Here is a 24,131-nt window from a genome sequence, read left to right as displayed (position 1 = left end):
GAAACCTAGTAAAAGTAGACCTTGCACCTACTGTAATTACAACACAGACAGAATGTTTAGGATTGAGAGTAAGAAACACAGCAGAAAGAAGAAGCATTCTCCTCCTTAAAGCCAAAACATTCCACAAAATTCTGTTAGCACAATTTTTGGGAAAACCATCTAAGAAAAAGTCGATATGACATTAAAATATTTTATATATAAAATTATGCATGTGAAAACACAGCACTCCTGAGAAGAGATCAACTGGACAAAACCTTTCATGTCAGATGGTGACCATGTGCAGATAAATGGTGACACTATGGACTTCACAAAATTCTGGAATTTTATTTAAGTCTTGTTTATGAAAGATACAAAATTAAAGAGAAATCATCAAGATATAGACAACCTTACTTTAAAGTTAAGTTAGTCAGAAAAGAAAATACCTTTTCAGAAGTTCCAGGTAAAAAATCTGAAGAGACAGAGTAATGTAATTGTACTATTTTCTTTATTTTTATGAAGTTCCTTGTCCCGGATTTATGAGGAAGGAATTCTCTGAACATTCTTTTATAATTTGACACAAAGTGTAAAATTGCAATAAATGTTTCTTACCACAAAACACTGAAAAATGAAAAAAAATACATGAATGCATAGCACTCTCCAAAATTTCCATAGAATCACTTCTCTCGTGTGTCACTTTATTCTACTCTAAGATATTTCCTCCAAGCATAACCAAAGCAAGAAGCCTATCAGAGTGTCTACATTGCCAAATGATGGTAAGGAGCTAAAAGTAGCTCTCAGAGAGGGCAAGGCTATTACAGAGATAGAAAATGAATTTTTTGTACTAGTTTATTATTATGAAGCAAATTATTATGAAAAAGACTTCTATGCTGGAACACTTTGTTCATAGCAAAAGAATTCTTAATTTTCAGCACAGTATATTTTAAAAATGAAAACAACTAAAATATCCCCACATGGAACAAATGAGAGAAACAGACAGCAGTAAGTTGCCAGGACCACCTAGCAACCCAAATTACCTGCGGGTATATGAACGTTCTCATTGAGAACTGCCATCCTTCTGGGGAATGGGAGATCAGAATCAAAATGGGAGGACAGAAATCAGAAACAGTCTCCAAGGAGCTAAGGGAAATAAAGGCCAGTATTACATATATCCCAGAAAACTAGAAGGAACTGTAGTATCAGGATATTCAAGGATAAAAGTAAGGAAATTTGGGTAGTTAACTATTCTCAAGTCTGTTTTCTTATGGTTTTGAAGCCATAAGACATAGAAATCTTACCTTCTGATCTTGAAGTTTTCTAAAAGGACTAAAAACAGGTGGATGAGCGTGACTCATGAAATACCTGGATTTCTGAAGCTTTTTTGAGAGAGTCCCTAATCAAAGGCTTTAAAGGCAATTAAACAGTGTCTGAGTAAAAGTTCCTACATTTATGTTTAAAATTAGAGAGGTGAATACCTGCTGTGAAGGTATGTTATCAGTAGAGTTCTGCAGAGATCTGTGCTGAGACTTGTGCTGTTTTACAGTATTTATAAATGACCTGGCTAGCAGCTGAGAACTGAGGTGATAGAAAATGCAATTTTAATGATAGTTATGTGGCTTAATGTGGAATTCCAGAAAGACCCCATGAAATCAGGTAGAAATACAACAGAAAACGATGAGAAACAGATGAATGTAAGGAAAACACAGCTGTTATTCAGAATGGATATCCTGGTTTTAAGATGGATAATTCCATGAAATTCCCTGTTCAGTAGCAATCAAAGGAGCAAATCAACACTGGGAAATGCCAGAAAAGGAGAAGGAATTAGCAGAAAACTTCTGTTCAATGCAATCATAGTAGTGTTCACTTCCAATTCTTGAATCTTAAAGAGCAAAGAGACAGAACAGGATTTTTCTTTTCTCCTTTACCTCTCCAATAGCAGCACAACATGAAATGAGATGTATAGGAATCAAGTTCAAACCAGTAGTTCTTCAAGCAAGAGGAGGCTGAGTTGTGGAACTTGCTGTCAGAGGTGTTGAGGGTGAAAAGGGCTTACAGTGGTTTGGGGTGCAATGGACAAGTACCTGAAATAAAGACTCACTCCAGGTTACCAAACAGGGCATGTTCTGAGCTGCAAAGAGTTGGGAGTCAGAAAGAGGAAATACGGCACATGCTTGCTCTTCTTTTACTCCAAGCAGGTGAATGCTGGAGATGGATGACTGAGTGGCTAGAAGAACCCTGACTCAATAGGACTGTTCTATGGAAACGCAGGTGTTGAAGCTTTTACAATAAAAACAAACAAACAAACAAACAAACAAACAAACAATAAAAAAACAAACAAAACCCCCAACCTACTCATCTTCAGTTATAAACTGGTTTTTGTAGCATTACTTTCACATTCACTTCTCATATTTGAACTTCCTTTCATCAGCTATCTTTCTGAATCAGGAAAGGTATAGCAAGGGAATATGCTTGAATTTTGAATTTTTCAATTCAGCCTGTAACTCAGCAGGTGGAAAGAAGTCACTTCACACTTCATATGATACCCACCAGCATTCATTTCAGACAAGAGGGACTGAATAGAAGTCACAGCATGAAAAGTAGACAAGAGTGAACATGATGGGGAAGAAAACAATAGCTCCTACCTGGACTGTTTAGACTGAAATGCCATCATTCAGGAATGTCCTATAGTTCCCTGTTCTGTCCATTTAACTTTCACCAGCAATAAGTTTATGCATAAGTGCAGAGCAAAAAGTTTACTTGTGAACTAACTATTTTGATGGGGACTATATAGCATATTTCATATGAATGACCACGTAATACTTCAAAAGAAAATCATTGTGATGGGAAGCCAAAGGAGATAGTACAGTAAATCCACATAGCAACAGAAGTACAGACAATGAAATATGATTTCACTTACAGAAGAAAATAGTTGACTCAAAACCAAGGATGTACATTTGTTTAAACAGCACAGCTATTGTTTTTACTGAAATATTTTCCTTGTTGTCTATTTAGGCAGAGAATGTCTTAAGACTGACATCCACAAAAGAAAAAATACCTTTTCTACATAAGTAGTTGGTTAGCCCAGTTGTAGTGGACTAATGAATGGGAAAGGAAAAGGACAATGAAGCTTTGAATTTCTCAGTCTAGGACCCAGCATTTTGTTTTTGACCCTGAGCAAACATTTCTGTTCCCAAACCAACAACACTGGCAGAAGACACAAAAAGTACAGGTATGCTTGATAGATCTAGCAGAAATTGTTGTCTATATCTTCATCTCAAGAAAGAAAAAAAAGAAGCTAGGGACTGATCTCTAGTCCTGAGATCAGAAGACAAGCTCTGCTGCATACAGCCTATGCTGGAGCTCAGTTCAGGTCTTTTCTGCGCTCCAAATGTCCCTGAAGGTCTACAACAAAACTACACATTTATTCCAGATATTTTGAAATAAATCCATGGTACCGTGTTAAATCTGCAAGATGACACACTGCAGCATGAAACATGTTTCAAGTCGTAGGGTGAAGCAAAACAGCACAGGAGACATCTGAAGGTTCAAAAACATGTTGGAAGAATTTTGAAAACATATAAAGGGTGAAAAGAGCCAAAGCTGATTCAGATTGAGTTTCTCCTCACCAGAAATGAAGGTGAGACACTTGTATCTGATTGTTTGACTGATGTCATTAGATTGCCTGTTATTTTAAAATTCATACATAAAAGAAATGGACAATATGAACTACAGATACAGCTGCATTTCTACATACTCGTCCACCACCTGACTTCAAGATCAATTTTGATGATCTTTCTCAGGCTAGGGGAGGGTCTAAGATCCCCCTGTGAAGCAAAGGTGACATATCAATTAAATACATCATGGCCAGAGTATAAAGCCCTTTGTTCTGTGGTCTTTCTGATTCCCAGCCTGACTTACAAAACAAAAATGTATAACGCCAGGGAGCAACCTAGAACTTTGGCCTGTCGTGCATTGTCTGTGAAATTCTCTTTTACCTTTTACTATTTCTTAGTGCTGTGGTAAATGAATGAGTGGGTATATTATGTGCCCATATATCTGTGTCTGTCATTCTGAGTGAGTGTGTCTGCCTCTGTCCTTGACTTACTTTTTTTCTTTCTTCATGTTTCTTTTTTCTTCCTTTTTACAATATCTCAGTTCTAGTCAGACCCTCTCTGTTCAACACTTCTTTTATTCCTAAAACACTCATAATGCTATTCAGAGAATATCTGTACTGTAGGAATAGACAGAATACAGAGTGCTTACCACTGTGTAAATGATGTGCTCCCTGAGATATTTTCATGCACTGCGTGCACAGTTGTCCTTCACTCAAATTATGAAATAAAAAGAAATGTATCTACCTTTCTTTGAATTCTTGAAATAAGTTTGAGCAATTATCACATATGTTTGTCTTCTTAGGTTGAAACCAATAACAAAAAGGCGAGAAACAACAAAGACTTAGACTCAATAGGAAATACGAATGTGTCAGGTTCTTGAGGAACTGATGAAGAAGCATGCTTTTACAGATAATAGGTTGCCATATAAAAGCCAGAAATCTCCTAACTTACTGGTATGAATGTTAAGATTCTTGACAGCATTTCAAGCACATTCAAAAACATTTCAATTTTGGATATTATTATCACATATTATATATTGTTAGTCTACCACTATGAAGTCACTCAGGTCACAAATCCCCAGCTCCAGATGAGGCTTTGTCTGAGCCAGTGAAGGAAACAATATCTTTCCTAAGGATTACCTCCTCCTCTGGCTCGAGGACAAGTAAAACAGCCTCTGTGGCTGACTGGCAGCAAAGCAATACAAGCATATATCTTGGGCAGAAAATCTCTCTTCCAATCCTGATCAAGATTCAATTTGGGGATTTACTGAGAGTAATTTCTTTTTGGGACTGTGCTGTTTTCCCCTAGTGGCAGGATTGGATCAGCTGGGAGGATCTATCGGGTTTCTCCTTGCTATTTTTGAACTTATTCCTTAACTTTGTAAGTTAAACATATTCCACACAGGAGTCTAAAACTTCAGTGCACAAAATAGGTATAAATGCATGTTTCCCTATAACTTGATAGACTGCCTCCCCCACTTTCCACTCAGATACAAGGAAGACAGGGAGCAAGTTTATTGAATTGCCACTGTGACTGTGGGAGACATGCTCTGACCTGAGGCTGAGGGAGTTGGGCTTGCTCAGCCTGGAGGACAGGAGGTGTTGAGGTGGACTGAATGACAGCCCTCTGGGTGTACTGGGTGGTAGACAAGAGGCAATAGATATAACTACACTGAAATTAGATAGGTTCAAATGGGGTAAAGTCCTGACTGGAAAAAGCCCTGAGCAACCTGGTCTGGCCTTGTAATTGACCCTGCTTCATGCAGGAGGTTTGCCTAGAGATCTCTGTTCATCCCTCCTGACCTGAGCTATCCAGTGATCTGATCTGCAAAAGCTGCTCTCCAACAGCAGAGCTTGTCCTCTCACAGTCTGGAATAAGACATAGGTGAAGAAAGACAAAGATGAAGCAGTACTTCTTTTAAAGAATAAAAATAGCAAAAAATAGCAAAGCAACAACTTAATTTTTTTCTAAGTCTTTCACTTGCAAGTGGAATGAAGATGTCATCCCAAAACAATCACTGGCCAAAAGCTCCTGAAACAGTCTACCTATCTAATGGTAAGGATTCTGGAAGTGTCCTAGCTCTTCCTGGCTGAGGGCTAATGCCTAATTCCCAATATATGTTATTTCTCTTTGTGATAGCACGGACAGAAGAACTCAGTATAGTATGATTAGTTGCCAAGCTACAGATAGCAGAAAAAGAGTCAAAATTTCCCTTAAACTGCAAAATTGTTCAAAATGTTTACTGGAAACACCATTTAGTGCCACAACATAAATGCAGAATTAAGAAGACGACCCTTTTAACAGGACGAGTTCCTTTTATCTTGAAAACACATTGCATAAAAACAATACATGCTAAAAGGGGATTTTTTTTAAACAGTAATCTGTATGGAACCTCCAGTATGCCCGAAGAAACTTTCATGAACTTCTTTCTGTTGTGCGCAGTTCCTTAATCGGTGAATGCAAGTGCCTATAAATACTTTTACTCAGACTACGAATTTAAATACTATGGATTAAAATATATCTCTTTAACTTACCTGTTACCATGAACATGGGAAGCACAAAATGCAAAGCTGTAGTGGAGCAAGGTAGGATCAATGACAGAACCATTTTCTGAATATTCAATCAGTTCATCGAGATAGCAGAGATGGCGGTGACAGCCTCTCACCCCGTAGCGAGCACAGTATTCATCCAACACGAAGACCTGACCTGGGCTAAACCAGCCCTGAGAGGCAAAAAACCACAATATTTTGAGATTTATTTTCACACTCTGGGTTTTAAATCAGACAAAGAATAGAAACATAGATTTTTATGTCCATTCCATAAATTTTCTATATTAGAATGATTTCCATCTGAATAATGCTGACAGAATGGGAAGCTGGATCCTACAGTAGCCCTCAATATTATTGAAAGGATTACATGTCAGGAAACTATTTTCAGTTACGAGTTACCACTACTACGAAATACATTGTTTACAAAAAACATGCTAATACATCCAAAGACTGGTCAAAACCTAAAATAAAATAACACTTTAAAACAATTAGTTTTGTTATAGCAATCAGTTGTAAGATACAAACTAGAATTTGGGAAATGATGAGGGACATTAACACAGACATTAAAACACAGTTTCTGGATGGTCAGTTCTCTGTGGCTGCAATTTCAATATTCTGACCACAGTTCAACCCTTTACCCATGTAACATGCATGCACTTCTAACAACTTTAAAACAACTTGTACTAATAAAGAGATGCAAAGCTAGGTAGTCTTTTAAAAGCCATCTAAGTAAGATGAGCAAGATTTGTGCTTAAAAAATTATTAGATATTCTCAAGCCTACGGAGAGTTTTTTCAGTCAGTATTGATGAGAACAGCTTAACTCTGACACAGACATGTGCAAAGTACAGACTCCTTCACACCACAAAAACAGTTCCTGAGTGAATCCAGAGTGTACAAAATATAATTGAGTCTTGATGCAGGAATATGATACGAAGTGGCATGGTGAGCTTCCAAAAAAGCAACATGGAGAAAAAAATAAACCTTGGAAAACTACAACTACTGCACAGCTGTTCTATGTAAGCATTTTATTTTGTTCTTGTTTTGATTGTCGTGATATTTCCCTCTCATCATCTCTCATCATTCCACCTCATCAAAAGGTTAAGAGAGATTGAGAAATATCTAAATTCAAATATACAAATAACTTGGATAAGCAAAATGATTTTGCAGATTCACGAATTTATGCCATCAGTATAGCAGCTGAAGACCAATATACCCTTAATGCTTGTGAAAACTTCTGCAAGATCAGATGTCCAGTATTTGTACAAAATATCAGCAAAAATACTACTGAACAATACTTAAAACTATATTCAAATCAGTTAAAAAAAAATAAATCTGTGTTTTAACTTTACTGAAAGACATGCTTGAGACAGGAATTCAAGCTGTGTTATGTCCTCCTCGAACTCTTCAATTTAACATATTATCTGCAATCAAGAAACAACTCAAAGGTATTTCATACTAAAAAAAAATTGCTCTTAATTAACTTCTTTGAAGTCAGAACAGTTTCAGCTGTTTCCGGAGAACACCTAGGTTTAGATAGAATAGTACTCAGGACATTAATCAAGTATTTGATCATGTTGCAATGCCTCATATAGCTTACACAGTTTTGATACAAAATATGGTATTCTATTGAAAGAAGAAAGAAAAGGAATTTTAACTGTATTTCTGCAACAATATGTATCTTAGCCCTAGATATAATCAACAGCAGTTATTGTGATTGATATTCTGTCATTATGTTTTCATTGCCACTGGTCTCTTCCTATGTTTTTATGGAAAACATAACAAAATGTTGCACATCATTGCCTAGCAGTACAAAAGCAAACTATTAAAATTTCTGCTCATTCTCATAAGATAATTGTGACAAGAATAAAAACATTTAAAGAACTTGTTAATTTCAGTCTTTCATAAAAGATCTGTCTGTGTGGTCATTTTTCATATAAATGTGTGCTTTCCTTGCCCTTATTCAATCCCATATCATGCACAAGTCTCTGAAACATAACAACTATACCCTACAAAGTATTGGTATTAGACAACATTGTTTTTTTATTTTATAATTGAAAAAACCCAAAATCTCCCATCTCCTCAACACTCTCCCTATACCAAGAAGAATGTAGAATTGAAGAAATTTAACTTATATAGTAATTTATTAGAGAACTTTGTATAATATTAATTTCTACGCTTTTAAAATTTTTTTACAAGTCATATGTGTGGTTATATTGTGTTTGTTGAAATAAGGGATGAATTGTTTCTAAAAAATTACACAAAATGAGCTTTCAGAGAAAAGAAGAATCACACTTACATGTCCATGTATCCTATTGTTACCCCGACATTCCCAATTTTTTTAAAATACAAAGGTACTTAAATATACAATTTAAAAAAATTATCACCCATTCCACTTACTAAAAGCTGAATTTCGAAAAGAATGGTAAGACATACATCTGCTTTATGGTTGCTATAGCACTGTACATTTCACATAACCTCTTCCAAAAGTTCCTGATTTCAAGGCTATATTAAGTGTCTTACTATATTATTATTATTATAAAAAAGAGTTTGACCCCAATGCTCTGGTAGAAAGCTAACCATTTTCTCTTTGAGTGCCAATTACTTTGTACAGATGTACCTTCAGGCCTCTTTGATTCAGTGTGCAACCCACAGACAGAAAATGAGACCTTTAACTTTCCTATACATAGATATCTGTCAGTATTTTAAAAGGGAGGCAACTGTGATCAAATAATATTTTTTTTCCCTTTTTAACAACTTCAAACAAACCTAAAAATTCCAATTATTATCTTTGTATTACAAGACTAGTCAGAACAATGGAAAAAGAAGTGAAAATCCCCATTATCTTTTTTTGTTGCTGTTGGGACATTAAAGTGACAAAAAAAAAAATTCTGCGCTGTGAGGCATTTTAGATCCTTAGTGAGAGATCACTATTTCAGGCAGGAAAAATTTCAGGTGAAAAATAAAGCCTCAGGAAGTTATGAGGTCTGACCCATACAAACCTGTTTAATGAGTGTGTATAATCTGATGAACTTCCACAAGATTGTTGCTGGTTTTCTTCTCTAATGAAAACAAAACCTGAAGCAGCCCCATCCTGAACTAGCACAGAACAGAAAATGATTGTACGAAAAGGAAACTGCAGACAACATTTTACCTTTCATTATGGTAATGATGGTATTCTTTAAATGTAGAAAACATTTATTTTGATCCAGAGATCACATACTATTTGTGTTTAATAATTATACTCCCCTTTTTTACTTGCAGAACAGGTAATTTACTGTACATAATGTTTATGGGTCTGCCTCCCCTTTTTTTTTGCTGTTTTTCCTTCACATCAGAGGGGAATGAAGAATCACAAGACAGGTGAAAATGTCTGAGATGAGGCAACAGCATTTGGACCTTAAAATGCCTGTACAGGCGTCAGTAAATCCTACCACAGGAGTTCTTGTCACTGTCAAAACTTTCTGTTTTTATTCAAACCTCCCCAGAGGACATGATAAATTTCAGCTGATAAAACTGAAGACAGTTTGTGTCTCTTTGCTTTCTATCGAGTGGCACAGCAGTGGCTTGCAAGTATGTAATTTTCAAATTTAAAACCAATCGATTGGACCCTTTATTCCACCTACAACTGCAGTTGTTGAAGGAACAAGGAAGAAAGGACTACTTTGTAACAACTATTTCTCACTTCTTTATATCTATCTTCCAGCCAGTACTCACCAAACAAGAATAGGAGTCATTCAATCTGTGATCCAAGGTCTGTCTCTGAAGCAGTCTAAAGAGGGAAGCATGGTCAAATTTGCAGGGATTAGCAGAAATAAACTCATCCATGCCATGTTTCTGGCCACGGTCTGTATCTGTTATACAAAGAAAAAATGTGCAGAACAATACACGTGAGTGTGTGTTCAGACTTACAAACACCAGAGTACGCATGGCATATAAGTCTCAATATCTAAGCTTTCTTGAAAGAAAGATATCTCAAAGAAATAACTCATATACAGAGATGCTTGCACCAAAATTACTATAGAATCTTGGTCTTTTAATCTGAAACTATTATTATTGAACATTTTTTTCTATTATACGAATTTATGGAGTGTAACAGTGAAAATAAAAATTGCTACCCACAGACAGGTAAACCAAAATTTAGATAGGCTGCCAGAAAACAAAACACAGCATCTTAAAAAGGTATTAAAGCATTCTTTTCTAGTGGACTTTACAAATATTTCAATTTAAAAATAATTTTTTGAAGTAGAAAAAGAATTCCATCATTTCCTGGTTTAGTATGGCTCTCTTTCTAATTTTAGCAAAACAACCACAAAATAAAAATAAAAATAAAAAAAACTAAAAGAACCCCAAACAGTTTTATGCATTTATTTCTTCAGATAAGGAAGAGCATCTTTACTGCAGTTCAAAGTACCACTTAATAGAAATATTCATCATGGCTTGAAGCCTACTTCTCAAATGGCAAACTGGAGCAGAAATGAACACACTGGCTTGAGCTAGGTCATTTCCAGCCTTCTTTTTGTACTCGGCTTTTAATGAGACAAACCTTAATGTAGTAATGGCAAAGAGCTCCTTCAACCTTCCAGCAAAGTGTACTGAAAAAGGGAGCAGCATTTTTGTGTAAATACATTGAGAAAGCATACCATCCCAAATGGCACTTCAGTCAAAGGCCCAAATTTATTGTTCTTCACAGATTGCATCTTTCAACGCCTTTAAACCCCGCGGGTTTATCAAAAGAGAAGCTCTAGTGATTGCTTTCATTAATGTTATGTTTTGTCAAAGTCTTCAATGTGAATTATCTATCTAGTATGGACAGAAAAAGCCTTACAGTGCCCAAAAGGACTAGTTATGTATTAGCACATTAGCTGCCTTGGATTCTATAGACTGTACTGGGGTGAACAGTCCTATCAACTTAAAAATTGACTTCCCTTTTCAATAGGGTCTTAGCTCTTTGTTCCTTTAAATTCAAACCTAGGTCTTTTTATATTCGTTACCAGAAAAGTATAGATCTAAGTGTATCCTAAATGCAATTTTGAAAACCTGCATAGTACAAATCTAAAATTTCTAAAGAAAGGAGACAAAAGTTTATTGATTAAACCCAATTATAGAGTCAGGTTCATAATAAAACTCAATATTGATCTGTGAGCATGATGCTAACATAATCAGTCACATTTAGAAATTTAGCCCCAGATCATATTGATCCATGTCAAGTCCAACTTTCAGCTGTATTTGTGGATGGGAGAATTATTTAATTCAAGCTGAAAGATCTTCAACATCAAATCCTAGAAAGATGCAGAAACTAATTCATATCACTTGGCTTTGCATTGTCAAAGCAAGAGTCACATCCATGTGACAGATTTCACCAAGGTGGATGTAGCAAATAAACAGGATGACAATATGTCGATGGTGTAAGGTATGAGACCATCACCCCAGAGAAGCAGCAGCATGCATTTTAAATACTTGAAAGATCTGTAGCATATGTGATTACATAGATTAGCAATATTTCAATGAGCATTAGACTAGCCTATCATTAAATGACAAACCTAGCTCATATTTTTGGCATAGGTACAGGAAATGCTCTCTCTTAATTAGTGCAATTTCATTGTGTTTAAACACATTAATTCAAAGACAAACAACTGATATCAACACAACTACATTACCAAAAGTACTGAGCAACATATGAAGTTATCTATAGTTTCCAAAATGTCCAAACATAGATAAAACTCTTTTCAAATATGTTATATGTAACGTGCAAGTAACTGATTTCAGCATTTCTTATAAGTATTCCTTCTTATAAGAATATCAGGTTTATCATACATTATAAACATTATTCATAGTAAGACATATGACAAAAAAGAAAAAGTACCAATATTTCTTTTTGCCATCATGTAGAAAATTATATAGAAATGAATAATTCTTAAAATAACCTTTTGTTTTTTTCTCTGGTTAACCACACCAATATAAAAGATGACCCTTTTTTTAAGAGAGAAAGTGTAAGTACAGACAAGTGATTCAAGTATTTTGAACTCAGGAGATTGGCTGTTGCAAATGAAACAGATCCAGCATACTGATACAGTATCATAAGGAGTAAGGTGAGCTATTGAACACAACACAGATTGTGAAAACAGAATTTGCTATTACATAATTTAGGCAAAATAAGCAAAAACATTGATTTAAAAGTGTAAATATTTGCTAGATTTAATTCTAGAAGAAAGATCCATGACTGATCATCTTTTTGAGTGAATCAAGTAGTACAAACAACATTGTCAAATAGTAACAGAATTATTTACCAGTTATATTTAAGCAACAGAGGAACAACTAAAGACTTACCTTTGCCAGCTGCAGGTAAACAGGAAATAACAGAAAAATATATCTAGTGTAACACATTACATTTTTATTTATTGCTATGATGTACATACAAGAAAACTGGTAAATATTTTGCAACAAAAAATAATTTTAAAAGAATTAAGAACTTGAGCAAAGATAGTGAGGAATTCATAAATGGCATATGACTGTGACTAATAACTCAAAACCCTACTTTTAAAAATTGTTAGAGTGATTGCATTTTTAAAATTCTTACACAAATAAGCTTTAGCTGTCCTGTTCAAACAACATGCAAATGCAAAAGGCATATCAGGTGCTCTATTGCCATATATTCAAGAAAAAACTACAAATACATTTTTCTATACACTTTCACAGTCTTGGAAACTATTGGAAAGATCTTTGGGGAGAGCTTTGAAGCAGCAATATTTATCTTGTGTTTTCACAATTAGTTTTTCTTCCCTTCTTAATTGAATCTGTTGCCACGCTTTCCATGTTGCCTTTAACTCAAAATCTTTGGAAATCATTGGCTGCTATTTCCAAGTTGCCCTGCCTGATCCAGGTTGTGTATTTTGTCTTTTGGAAACTGTCAGGTTTTGGTTTTTTGTTTGTTTTATGTTGTTGCTGTTTTTGTTTTTTTAAATCAAGATAGGACAAATAAATATATTTGCAAACAATGCTAAAAATTAACAAAAGCTATTGCAGGAATTTAAGCACATTCTTCGGCTGTTTTTTTAGATAAAGATATTCAATTGGGTGGAATAGCATTCTAAGTATGCCTTTTGCCATTTTTGCAAGAAACTTTAAATTTTAGTCTAGTTGCAAAGGCTATTAAAATCATCACATCCTCAGTGACTCAGCTCATACAGAGTTGACTTAATTAGCACTACCAAGAATTTCATGTTTATGGCACATTCTCAAGTGGTACTAGCATCCCTACACAACATCCCTGCCCTGTTTCAGCCCAGAAGCAAATAGACATTTCCTGCATCCTCTACTCTGTGCTAGGGTGAACTACAGGTACTGGCCTTGCTGAGTGGTGACAGACTCCTTTTTGTGGCTCTTGGTAACATCTCTACTTGATTTTAAGCATCTTGAAAGCAATTAAACTAGCTCAGGCAAGCAGCAAAGAAGAGAAGGTAGAAGCAAGCAATCTGGTATTGTAGGGATTAAAAAGATTTAAAGAGTAAGACTAGTAGGGTAAGAGCTATGACTGTTCCTGAAGGGGCTGGAACTGGTTGGAAAAGACAGTGGTAAGACATGAATTGCATTCCTTCAAGTGCCACTCCAGACAGATGGTGACAGCTTACATTGGGAACATTTTGACTCCTGATCATTGACCAGGACTCCAAAGTGCTACACAGGCCAAAGAGACAATCTATGACCCCAGAACTTTATAATTTAGGTATTAGGCCATGAAATAACTTCTGCAGAGAAAGTGGCAGAGAATGTGAAAGCAGCTGGCCCATATGGCCTGACTGTCAGGCTGGGGATACCACACTGATTGCCAGCACTTTGTTGAAGGGCAGATTTCAAGATTCTTGTATAGTTTTTACATGTTCCTGAATAGCACAGAAGAGAGCCCACAGGTGACTTGCTGGCTGCCTAAGGTGGTGGAGGCTGGTGTAAACATTTTCTTTCTAAAAGGGACACAGGCATGGTTGGAGGCAAGCGGGAAATGGACATGAGGAGGAATGGGGAAACATGCAGGGAGGGTGGAGTTACTCCAGTCTTCCAAATTGCAAAAGGGGTATCATGGACATAAAGCTGCAAAACCTGCTGAGGAAATTATGCCAAATGAAAAAAATATCTTTTACTTGTTTGTTTCTAAAAATGTAATTAATTGAAAGAGATTGTCTCTGAACTCATGAGGGTGTCGGTTCAGAATTATGTTTGGCTTTGTGTTTCTTCATTAAGACATGACAATCCCCTTGTGCTGCTTTTAACTCCTGTGTTATAACAAGTGCTAACTCCTGTGCTATTAGCAGTGCTAAGCATTCAGTAGCTTTTCCAGACGTATGAATATATCTCCTAATACATTGCTCATTAAGAAAGGGATCACTTCCTTTATGTGATTCAAATAAATCCATTTTTCCTCTGTGATTTCCCTGAAACATTAATGTCCTTGGGAAACTTCTAGCTATTCTACAATCATACATCCTTAAAAACTCTGTTCTTTCATTCAACATGCTTATGCAGAACAGTGGAAATGAAGGTCAGTCTCCTTTTCTTGATCATTGCTGACATTAGCCTGTCTTCACTTTTGTTTTGGAGTCACCTAATACCACAAAACTGCAATACTAAATTACTTTGATGAAAAAATTTACTAGCATACGTTTTAGAAGTTGGACAGGTACTACACTAGTTTGACTCTGTTAAATACCACTTTCAGATGCTTTTCATCCACTTTCAGATGCTTTTCATAACTATTAAGAAAATTTCATAATGAAAGAAATTTTATAAACACAATAGGGAAAAACACTGAAACATTTTTCCTCAAGCCGATTTTTTTCTACATCCTGCAATTTAAAGATATTTAGTTTTCTCTAAGTTTTTGAAAATTATTTTTGAACATTTTATCAGGGTGAGTTGATTTTTCATCTTAGAGGATAAAGAAAATGGGGACAGACTTTCACAGATTGAATGCCATTAACTGACATGTGTTTCAGTAAGTGCAAGCTAGTTTTCTGCTTTCTGTATGTGGAGATGGCATTGCATCATACACTGCAGAAACTAAAACAATGTGATCTTCTATTGGCTGGAAATGATTAAATTATGTATTAATAGGAAAATAAAAATCATAAAAATAACAACTGACAAATTATCTGGTGAAAACGGTATTTCCTAATACTAAAAATGTACATAGTAAAGAAGAAAAAATTGGAAATTAATTTAATTTAATATATATGCCAGCTTTCAAGAATGTGGTGTTATATATCATTAAAAATAAAAGACACTTAGATTCATGCAAACATTTTTCTAAGGGAAAAGAAAATGAACTTCTTGTGAAACTGAATCTATTAAAATATGATAAAAGGCAAGCTATAGAGTCTTCTTAGAAGTAAAACTATGCCTCAAGAAATTCAGGATATATTTAAAGGAAGTATGACCTTTATAAAATGATGTAAGGTTATATATGAAACTCTCAGTTTTTGGAGTTTCTTAAAAACAGAGTAATTTGATTATGCCCATTTCTACCTCAAGTGCAAGAGAAAGAACAAAAAAAAAAAAATCCTGTAGAGAGAACTGGGATATTATAGGAATCAGTCGAACAATGGTTCTAAATATCACATTAAATTAAATTCCACAAAGAAATTTATGAATTATTATAAGTTATTAATTGTTTTGTGAATTATTACAAAATATTGACATTGAAGTATATTAATCCCAAAGGAAAATAATGACTTAAACAAATATTTTTTATTTATATACACTTCAGTCATATGAGTTTGTATAAGTAGATACATATGCATGACAGAAAAATACATGATATTTTTGGCTTTTGAGCTTTCCTTAAAACATCTTTAAAATAGTCCTTATTTTTCTATGGTTTCCACCTAAGAACTGTAGTCCCTCTAAAATAATGTCTAAAGCCATATCAAGACGTGATAGTTGCTGTTTAATTCTTTAACATTACCAATAATTTTATTTCTGACAACACAATTTCAGTATATCCAAAGTTGTGATTGTTTTTTGTATCTTACTCTTTCTATAATTTTCACTGCCCCGTGGTCAGAGTTTTCTAGTTGCTTTCACTTCCAGGCAAACATTGTGTCCAAAACCAGGAGCAGGTTCTTGGCTACTGCTGATAGTGATCACTTCTTTTGTACTTTCTAATTGATGCACATGAAGTAGGGAAATAGGTGGGAACACAGTGAGCTCCCACCACCCAGCACAAATCCAGGGAAGTGGGAGGAGGTGAGCAGAAGCACCTCTTGGCTGTTGCCCCACCTTTGCTTTTGCAGTGTTACTTCTATCCTACTTCACCTTAATGGCCTCAATAATGAAACACTTCACAAAGTGTTTCAGATTAATTCCCTACCAAATTGTTTCAGATGAAAAACAGGTGTCAGTGCTTTTGTGAGATTAAACTTTTATCAATGATCTTAACACTGAAAAGATCAATGACACTGAGAGCTCCTCAGGATTTTAGATAAATATTATTAATTTTAACAAGCACATTTACTGTTTTCTAAAAGCAAACTTATTACAGGATGAATAGAAGGTTGTGAGACTGAGTGATAGCAAGACTGAGGGAGAAGAATGGGATTGAGTCAACCTGCTACAGACTTCAGACACGGAACAAAGTTTAGTCTAAAACATGTTTCCCTTCTATCACTTTGCATTATGGTTATACAATAACGCAGAAGGGTTATTGTATAATAATCATATGATGTTCCAGAAATTTAACGGCTACTATGAAAGGTCCTTGGGTTGCACTCAGCCTCCACAACAACATCAAAAACCCCTAATACATATGCTTCCTTTGCATAGATATGAATGCTTCCAAAGAGATAATATGAAGATTTAGAATATATTTAATATATTCTATCCACTTTGATTTCTCTGAAATGATAATTTCCTTAGAAAAAGGTGATGAAAATTTAAACCTGAATAATTTTAAGAATTTTTAATATATAATTTAATATTACACAATGTGCCAAAAAGTCCAGGAGCCCATCTATTGCTTTTCAACTCACAATGTATTGTCTGGTAACTAATACATACAATGTATGATAAAGTTGACCTAAATCTATAAAAATTCTCAGAATAAATTGATGCTTTTCAATTCAATACTACACTGGCTGGCTAATGAAAAATATAATGCAAACCAAACACCGTCTCCATGGTAATATATGGGTCAATTGTAAGGAATATGAAGCTAATTGCTGTATTTTCATGGATTATAATAAAAATAATGACCTGCAAGTCAGGATTTCCCTTGCTGTTAATAATAATATGAGTTAAAGAGCTTCTGGCTGACAATGAACTGCTAGACACATTTGCCTAGTGAATAAGTTCTGCTTAATTAAACTTCATTGAGTGAGCTGCTATATATTTTACCAGCTAAAACCAAAACCAAAGCCACAAAAGAAAAGAAAAACCAACTTACAAAGTGGGGATATATCTGTGTTGGCATTGCCTCCTTTTAGATTCATCTTCTGAGCTTGACTTGCAGGAACAGGCTTGTAAGATTGACCTGTGGCTCTGTACATAGCTTGAACCCAGAGTATTCTATCCTGCTCATCGTCACTTGCAAATATCACAGTATCGCCTTCTTTAACAGCATTGAAAAACATTCGTCCACCCTGAAGACCTGAAGCAGTAAAAGAAGGTAATCTTGATAAATACAAGTTACTTCTAAATCACCATCAATGTTTATTACATGATCGGTTTTACTTGGAGTATGTGTGTGTGTGGAGGGGTGTGCTAAAGCATTTTGTAGGTATTTATGACCTAGAAATAAGATAAATCTAGAGCTATAAGGATCAAGTGGTAATGCATAGAGGTAACGTAATAAATACAGAAATCACAAGAGAAAATATTTACATGACTTCACCTTAATTTCAGCTCCAACTTATTTCTTAATAATCTTCTCTCTGCCATATACTATTTTGCATTTTTTAAACATGTTATACTTCCTGGTATTATTTCATTAGCTGGAAATTCCTGTCAACTTTATCTCTTACTGAACAGAGACAGCTCCATGTCCTTTATCAGTGCTGCTTTTCCTTAGCCCTTTTTCTCATTCCAGTTTTTTTTTTTTTTTTTTTCCTGAGAGCATGTAACAAGAACAGTCAACATGGCTGTACTAGGGATTTTTTTATGACAGAATTGTTTCAGTTTCCCAAATGCCTTCTGAGCATTGTTTGCTTTCTCAATTATTCTAAATATTGGCACAAAATTTTTCAAAGGTTAATCTTTAATGTCTCAGATGTCTCCTAATTTTGTAACCCTCCACTGCATAAGTAGAATTGTTTTCCTCTGCATGTGATTTCCCTCTTCCATTTTAATACTAACTTGTGGAGATTTTTCTGATATCTCCAAATTTATTTTTGAGTACTATAAGGTACTTGTCTTTCAGACGTACTGTCATAATTTGTCTTCTTTTCTAAATTATTTATGAATATACTTCACAGTATACTGTCACATACCATCACCATCAAAAAGAGAAAAGGGGAAGATTGATTAGAAGTCACAAATTTTTCCTTGTATTATGTGTGGTCTTATAATATTTCAGGAAACTTTAGTGTAAAGTTTGTTTTTCATTAGTCTTACAATGAGCTTCTCTCTAAAAGCATGATTTTCCACACCAGAATGTCCTAGTGGAATAATTGCCAAAGAATCCTGGGATTTTTTGCTGTCAAAGAACCTTGGGAGTTTTTGCTGCTAGATCAAAATGAGCAAATTGAAACAGCTATTTTACACAAATATATTGTGCTTCAGTATCCTACTTCAAAATCATGAAAAGTACCTGTGTGAGGAGCTGTGTAATCCACAGTGTATCCTTCCAGTTGCATCAGTTCCTGAGGCTCAGACTTCTTTTCTCTGTAGCTGCACATTGCAAATGTATATTGGCTAACCTGAATAAGAAAGGACTTCTTAATTATTGAAATGCATTTCAGAACTGTATAACAAATGTACCACGGTTTAAATTAGCTTTCATGTGCACTGAATAAATAAATCCCGCCCTTTTTTTTCCCTTTCTAGAAGTATTTACAGTGTAAAATTTCTCCTCCTTTCCCCTTTCTGCCAAAATGAAGGAACAAAAAACTCCAAATGAAATAAACACATAAACACACCTCTCTGCAGTTTCCTGAAATACATTTTGGGCTGATGCCTTACAAAAAAGTGATGGGAAGCCATTTGGATCCTGGTAGGGAAAATGCTTAGTATTGTGGTGCTGACCAAATTACTTAGCATACTGTATGAGGAGAAAAATAACTATATTCCAAGAAAGTGAGAAAAAAAGAACTTTTATGTATAGAAGTACTGTTTGCAGGAGTGGCACAATTATCATGAAACTGGAAAAAAAGGAACATATAATCTGGCCAATTCTAGCTAATGATGGCAAGCATCAGAACCTTCAGTTTGATTTTATAGTCTAATTTCTGTACTTTTTGCATCTGTGTTCTCACCCAACCCTGCACTGCTTGGCTCACTAGATAACATACCGTGTAGGCCAAGCTGCTTGCAGCTGGCATGGACAACATGAGTTACTTGTCATCAAGTACAATTATAAAACTTAGAAAGCAATAAGAAGAAAATGTGTCTCCAGGTGGTTTTTGACTCTGTAAACAGAATAGAAAATTATAAGGATAGGTGAGGGAAAGCTGACAGAAAAGATAAAGAATGATAAAGAAATGTAGCATCTGGGAGGAGAAGAGGAATGACTGAAACAAAACCGAGGTGTTCCCAGATTTACATGAAGAGCTGGGAGGATTATAGAAGATGACCAGAAGAAAGAGCACGTGAATCTGTGAACACTTGCAACTAAAGGGAACAGAATGTATATGCACCTCTGGAACTCTCATCTCAGGGACTGTAGAAAACCTGGCCAACAGACTTGTTTTAAACTATCTGTACAATTATGCTAGGATGTACAGATAAGTAAGGAGCTCATCTGTTAAATAATGGATCATTTTTATTTTGACTGCTGACTGCTCAGCCAACTTATCTAAATTTATTGTTTTAGCTACAACTTCAGGAATAATCCTTTTTGAAATAAAATTTGGACAGCTGATTTTAGCTCTGTTCATATATTTCCTGGTGCTGTAACTTTACTCTTTGTAAAAGACTGATTCTTTTTGAAAATAAGGATGGAATGTGTGATTATTATCTGGGTAATGTTCTAAAAATATTTCATTATTTGATGTATTGATGCTTTTTTGAAATAGGACTATGCTATCTATGTGTATGCAGTGCACGGTGACAGAACATCCCCTGGCACAGCCTGTACAAGCAAAAGGAACAGGGGTAATAGCTCTCTCTATAAAACGCCCATCAAGCCTCAAATGCCAAACTGATGTCTCCAGAACCACAGCAGGAGTCTACAGGGGAGAGAAATTAAACATAGCTCATCTAGTTTTAGTTATTTCGTTAGTTAAGCAAAGAGAGTTTTACAGGAGATAAGAATTTGAGAGACACTGTCAGGCAACTGAAACTGAGTGTCAGCTTTCCACATCAGATTTGGTACATTTGCTTAAATGGGCACACCAAGATCACATTAAATATACATAAACACAAAAGATGATCTAGTCTACCCCAAAATTCAGATTTTTCAGGCCAGAAAGGGACTACTACAAGCAGCCAGCCCATCCTCCAGCATGACAGGCATAGCAGAATTTCACCTCACTATTTTCTGCATTGAGCCCAAAGTTTTGCTTTCATTCATAGTACATTTTAGAAAATTACTGTATTTTGGTTTAAATATTTTAAGGTATCCATCCCTGGGCTGACAGGGTCCAGCTGGCAGCAAGGCAACCAGCCCCAGCACTGGGCACAGGCCATGGATGGACTGGGATGTGGGGAACTGGAGACCAGCCCTGCTGTGGCATTTCTGGGGCTGGGGATGACGGCCCCAGGAGGCTGAAATGGGCATCTGGGCTGCGGGCAGAGACAGCCAGGGCTGGTGTCTCCTTTGGGAGGGGACCCCGACATGGGGCTCCTCCCTGTGCTACACCCCGGGCTCGAGGCCTGGCAGCAGCATCACCTCTGACATGGCTTGGTATTTCCCAGATTATTGACCCACAGCCACACTTCCCTCATGGACAAGCATGGAGGGTGCTGTAGGCTAGTCATACAACTCTAAATCCTCTGCAATTAGCCTTATATTTAATGAGAACTTCCTCCTTTTCTTTCCTTTGTAAACTGACTCTACAACTTTAATTTTTGATACTTGGCACTGTAGTAAAAACATGTTTCAATTTATTCCATTTGGTTGAATGAAATAAGCTGGCAAGGACCCACATTCATCTCTCACATTTTCATGTTAACAGTTCCACATAACCACACATATTGTCTATTGTATAGACAATCTGAGCCATCAGAAGAGAAGCTAGCAAATACTAATCATGCAAATGTGTAGGATGCCCATAATTTTCAGATTTCTTCAGCCATTGAATGTTTTTAAAGATAAACTTGTGTAATATCTGGGCAATGTATCGTTATTAATTTTTAACCTTACCACTATAACATGACAGACATTATAATGTTGCTGATTTGATTTTATTTTATTGAACATATTGCACATATGTTCTCTTATTTTAAAGGAACAATCAGTCACAATCGGTGACTTCATCTTTTTGTTAAAATGAGAAATTCTGAGGTTTCTTCACTGAAGAAACAAATAGAAAAATTCTGGAAAATTTTGTTAGGAAAAAAGTCCCAACAAAATAAAGCAATATAGAACTTGCCTCATTTATTTATACTTGAAGTATAAATAAACCCTTTACCTTATGGTCATCAGTGGCTTCTCTCATTATTGAAAAGAGAAACACCAGAACAGTTTGAAATAACACTTTTTAATATAGATTCTTGACTGGGTTTAAGTGTATTATTAGTAGTAAGTGGAGTTGTAATCAGCTTTGCCTAAGAATTCAGCAAATTTGCATAAATAATTTGTAGAATAATGAGTAGTCAAAGTCAGGACTATATACAACACATTCTTAGACAAAAACAGAATAAGTTCATCCTCTTGAATGGTAATCTTGACAGAATAAAAGGCAATCCTCTACCTACAACTGCATTTACTTGAATTTTGAGATTTCCTACATGTCCAAACACCTGACTACCAGCTGTTCTACCTCTAACAAGGGGGAAAACCAACAACCATAAATGCATACATTTATGACAGACAGATAGGTACAGAAATGTGATTGTGACTTATGAGGAATGTCACCAAGGGATGTCCCCACAGGGCACAAAGACTCTGGTTAATGTGCTGGGAGGAAGTGTTACTGCACATCTGGCTGATTCTGTGGTGTCTGCTACAGGCCATCGCTGGGCAGCCCACGCCAAGATTTCAGTAGCAAGAATTAGCCTGCATGGCTTGTGTGTTTAGAAAAAAATTATCCATGAAGCAAATTATTGACTTTTTAAACATTTGACCAGGTGAAATTAAAATGGCGGAAGTGGATCTGCATTCCAATTACTGGAGGAAGATATCAGACAGCAAATTAAGTAAAACACATCAGGTCTAGATCAGGCTTCTTACCAACTGTGTTATGCCCCTGTCTTTTTCTGGTTTTAAATTAATAACCTTTTAGAGAAATGACTGGATACTAAAGGATAAAAATCAAATAAAATGAAGAGATTAAAATTTTCAGATACTGTAACCTTTCTATCACATTGATCTGTTCTTTCAGAAACCACTAACAACTTGTAAGAAGTGCAGCAATAATGAAGGTGCACATTACTCACATCACACTCTGAAAAAAATCAACATTATTCCTCTAACGCCACAACTGAGTTAAATTTTCAAAGTGTGTATGTAAACTATACTGGTAGCCTCTGTTCTAGGACTGAATTTCAAGTCCTTGATATTTTCCTATTGAAAGCTAAAAGTTAATCTATAGAGGAAGACTTGTCAATCTATCAGTAATATATAAAAAAACCAGACTGGTTCATTACTGAATGTTTATTTCACATGTATTGACTTCAGCTTATTGGCAGTGAATGTATCACAGCAGGACTATATAAATGAGCCAGAGCTGTCTGGACAGTAAATATTGATTTAACACTGTATTTTTTATATAGCTTTATTCAATTGATAGCTGTTTTAAAATGAAATAGATGACTAAATCCCATCACAGTAGGAAAATTCCTGTAATATTCTCCTCCAGTATTTCAATTTCAGCATAGAGAGTAGAAAATAGTTAAAATTAACTTGACTGGAATAAACCGGTCTCCCAGATGATGGTTCCACATTGCATGAACATAAAGACTGTGTCTCTCAGATGTACAATTTAAAAATCAGATGACACCTGTGGCTTAGAGGAAAAGAACAAGTTAATTCTTTCTGTGAAAGGAGTGACAAGTAGGATGAGTGTTAAAGAAAAGAATGAAGGGAGCATGTAGTCTTACTGAAATTATTTTCTGTACATAGCTATGACAGCTATCCTATAGAGTGATCTTCCCAACAAATATCAATCCTCAAAAAATGTCCTCATCTCTTCACAAATGACCTTGGTAAAATCAGAACCTAAATGAATTCTATAGACTTTACAGAATCTCCTTCAAATAGTCTTGGCTTTTAACATTAATAAAGAACTTGTCCAGTAAGTCTTTTTACAACCATATAATTTTAATCACTTAGGAGTAGGAGGGGACCAGGTAAGTGTAACTGACAGAGTGATAAAGAAATCAGGATTTCTGAAAGTAGTTTTAGAAGATTTTGTTCTTAAAAAAGCCTCATTAAGAGGTTCTGACCTTTGTATGATACTTACATAGACTCAGACTTAAAAGAGTTTTCTGTCAATAAAACAAAGGAGACAGAACAGCATTCTCTGAACTTACTATGAAGAACATTGAATGCAATTTAAGACAAACACCAATGGAAAACAATGATTTTTTTTTTCCTTACAAAGACTCCCTAAAATCTTTAATTCCTTTGTTTTGACCACTCAAAATCTACTATTTATCTAAAGTCAGTATTACCATTCACTGGCATGT

At 35.4% G+C, this 24,131-nt stretch overlaps 1 protein-coding gene across 14 annotated transcripts in view; it reads right to left on the bottom strand.

Moving 5' to 3' along the window:
* Positions 1 to 24,131, bottom strand: part of CADPS2 (calcium dependent secretion activator 2) — a 287,063-nt gene that overhangs the window by 83,206 nt on the left and 179,726 nt on the right. For 9 of the 14 annotated variants that reach the window (XM_062491046.1, XM_062491047.1, XM_062491053.1 and 6 more), the window contains exons 10-14: positions 18,934 to 19,042; positions 17,572 to 17,775; positions 12,468 to 12,476; positions 9,855 to 9,991; positions 6,125 to 6,312 (exon numbers count right to left, since the gene is read on the bottom strand). In XM_062491046.1, coding sequence (XP_062347030.1) covers positions 6,125 to 6,312; positions 9,855 to 9,991; positions 12,468 to 12,476; positions 17,572 to 17,775; positions 18,934 to 19,042 — 647 coding nt within the window. The remainder of the gene's footprint in view (positions 1 to 6,124; positions 6,313 to 9,854; positions 9,992 to 12,467; positions 12,477 to 17,571; positions 17,776 to 18,933; positions 19,043 to 24,131) is intronic. The other 5 variants (XM_062491048.1, XM_062491056.1, XM_062491051.1 and 2 more) reach the window with 1 other exon arrangement.

The sequence above is a fragment of the Cinclus cinclus genome, chromosome 4 (genome assembly GCF_963662255.1).
Source record: "Cinclus cinclus chromosome 4, bCinCin1.1, whole genome shotgun sequence".
Taxonomy (NCBI): domain Eukaryota; kingdom Metazoa; phylum Chordata; class Aves; order Passeriformes; family Cinclidae; genus Cinclus; species Cinclus cinclus.
Note: the sequence above shows the minus strand (reverse complement) of the source record. Positions and strands in the feature narration are given on the sequence as shown.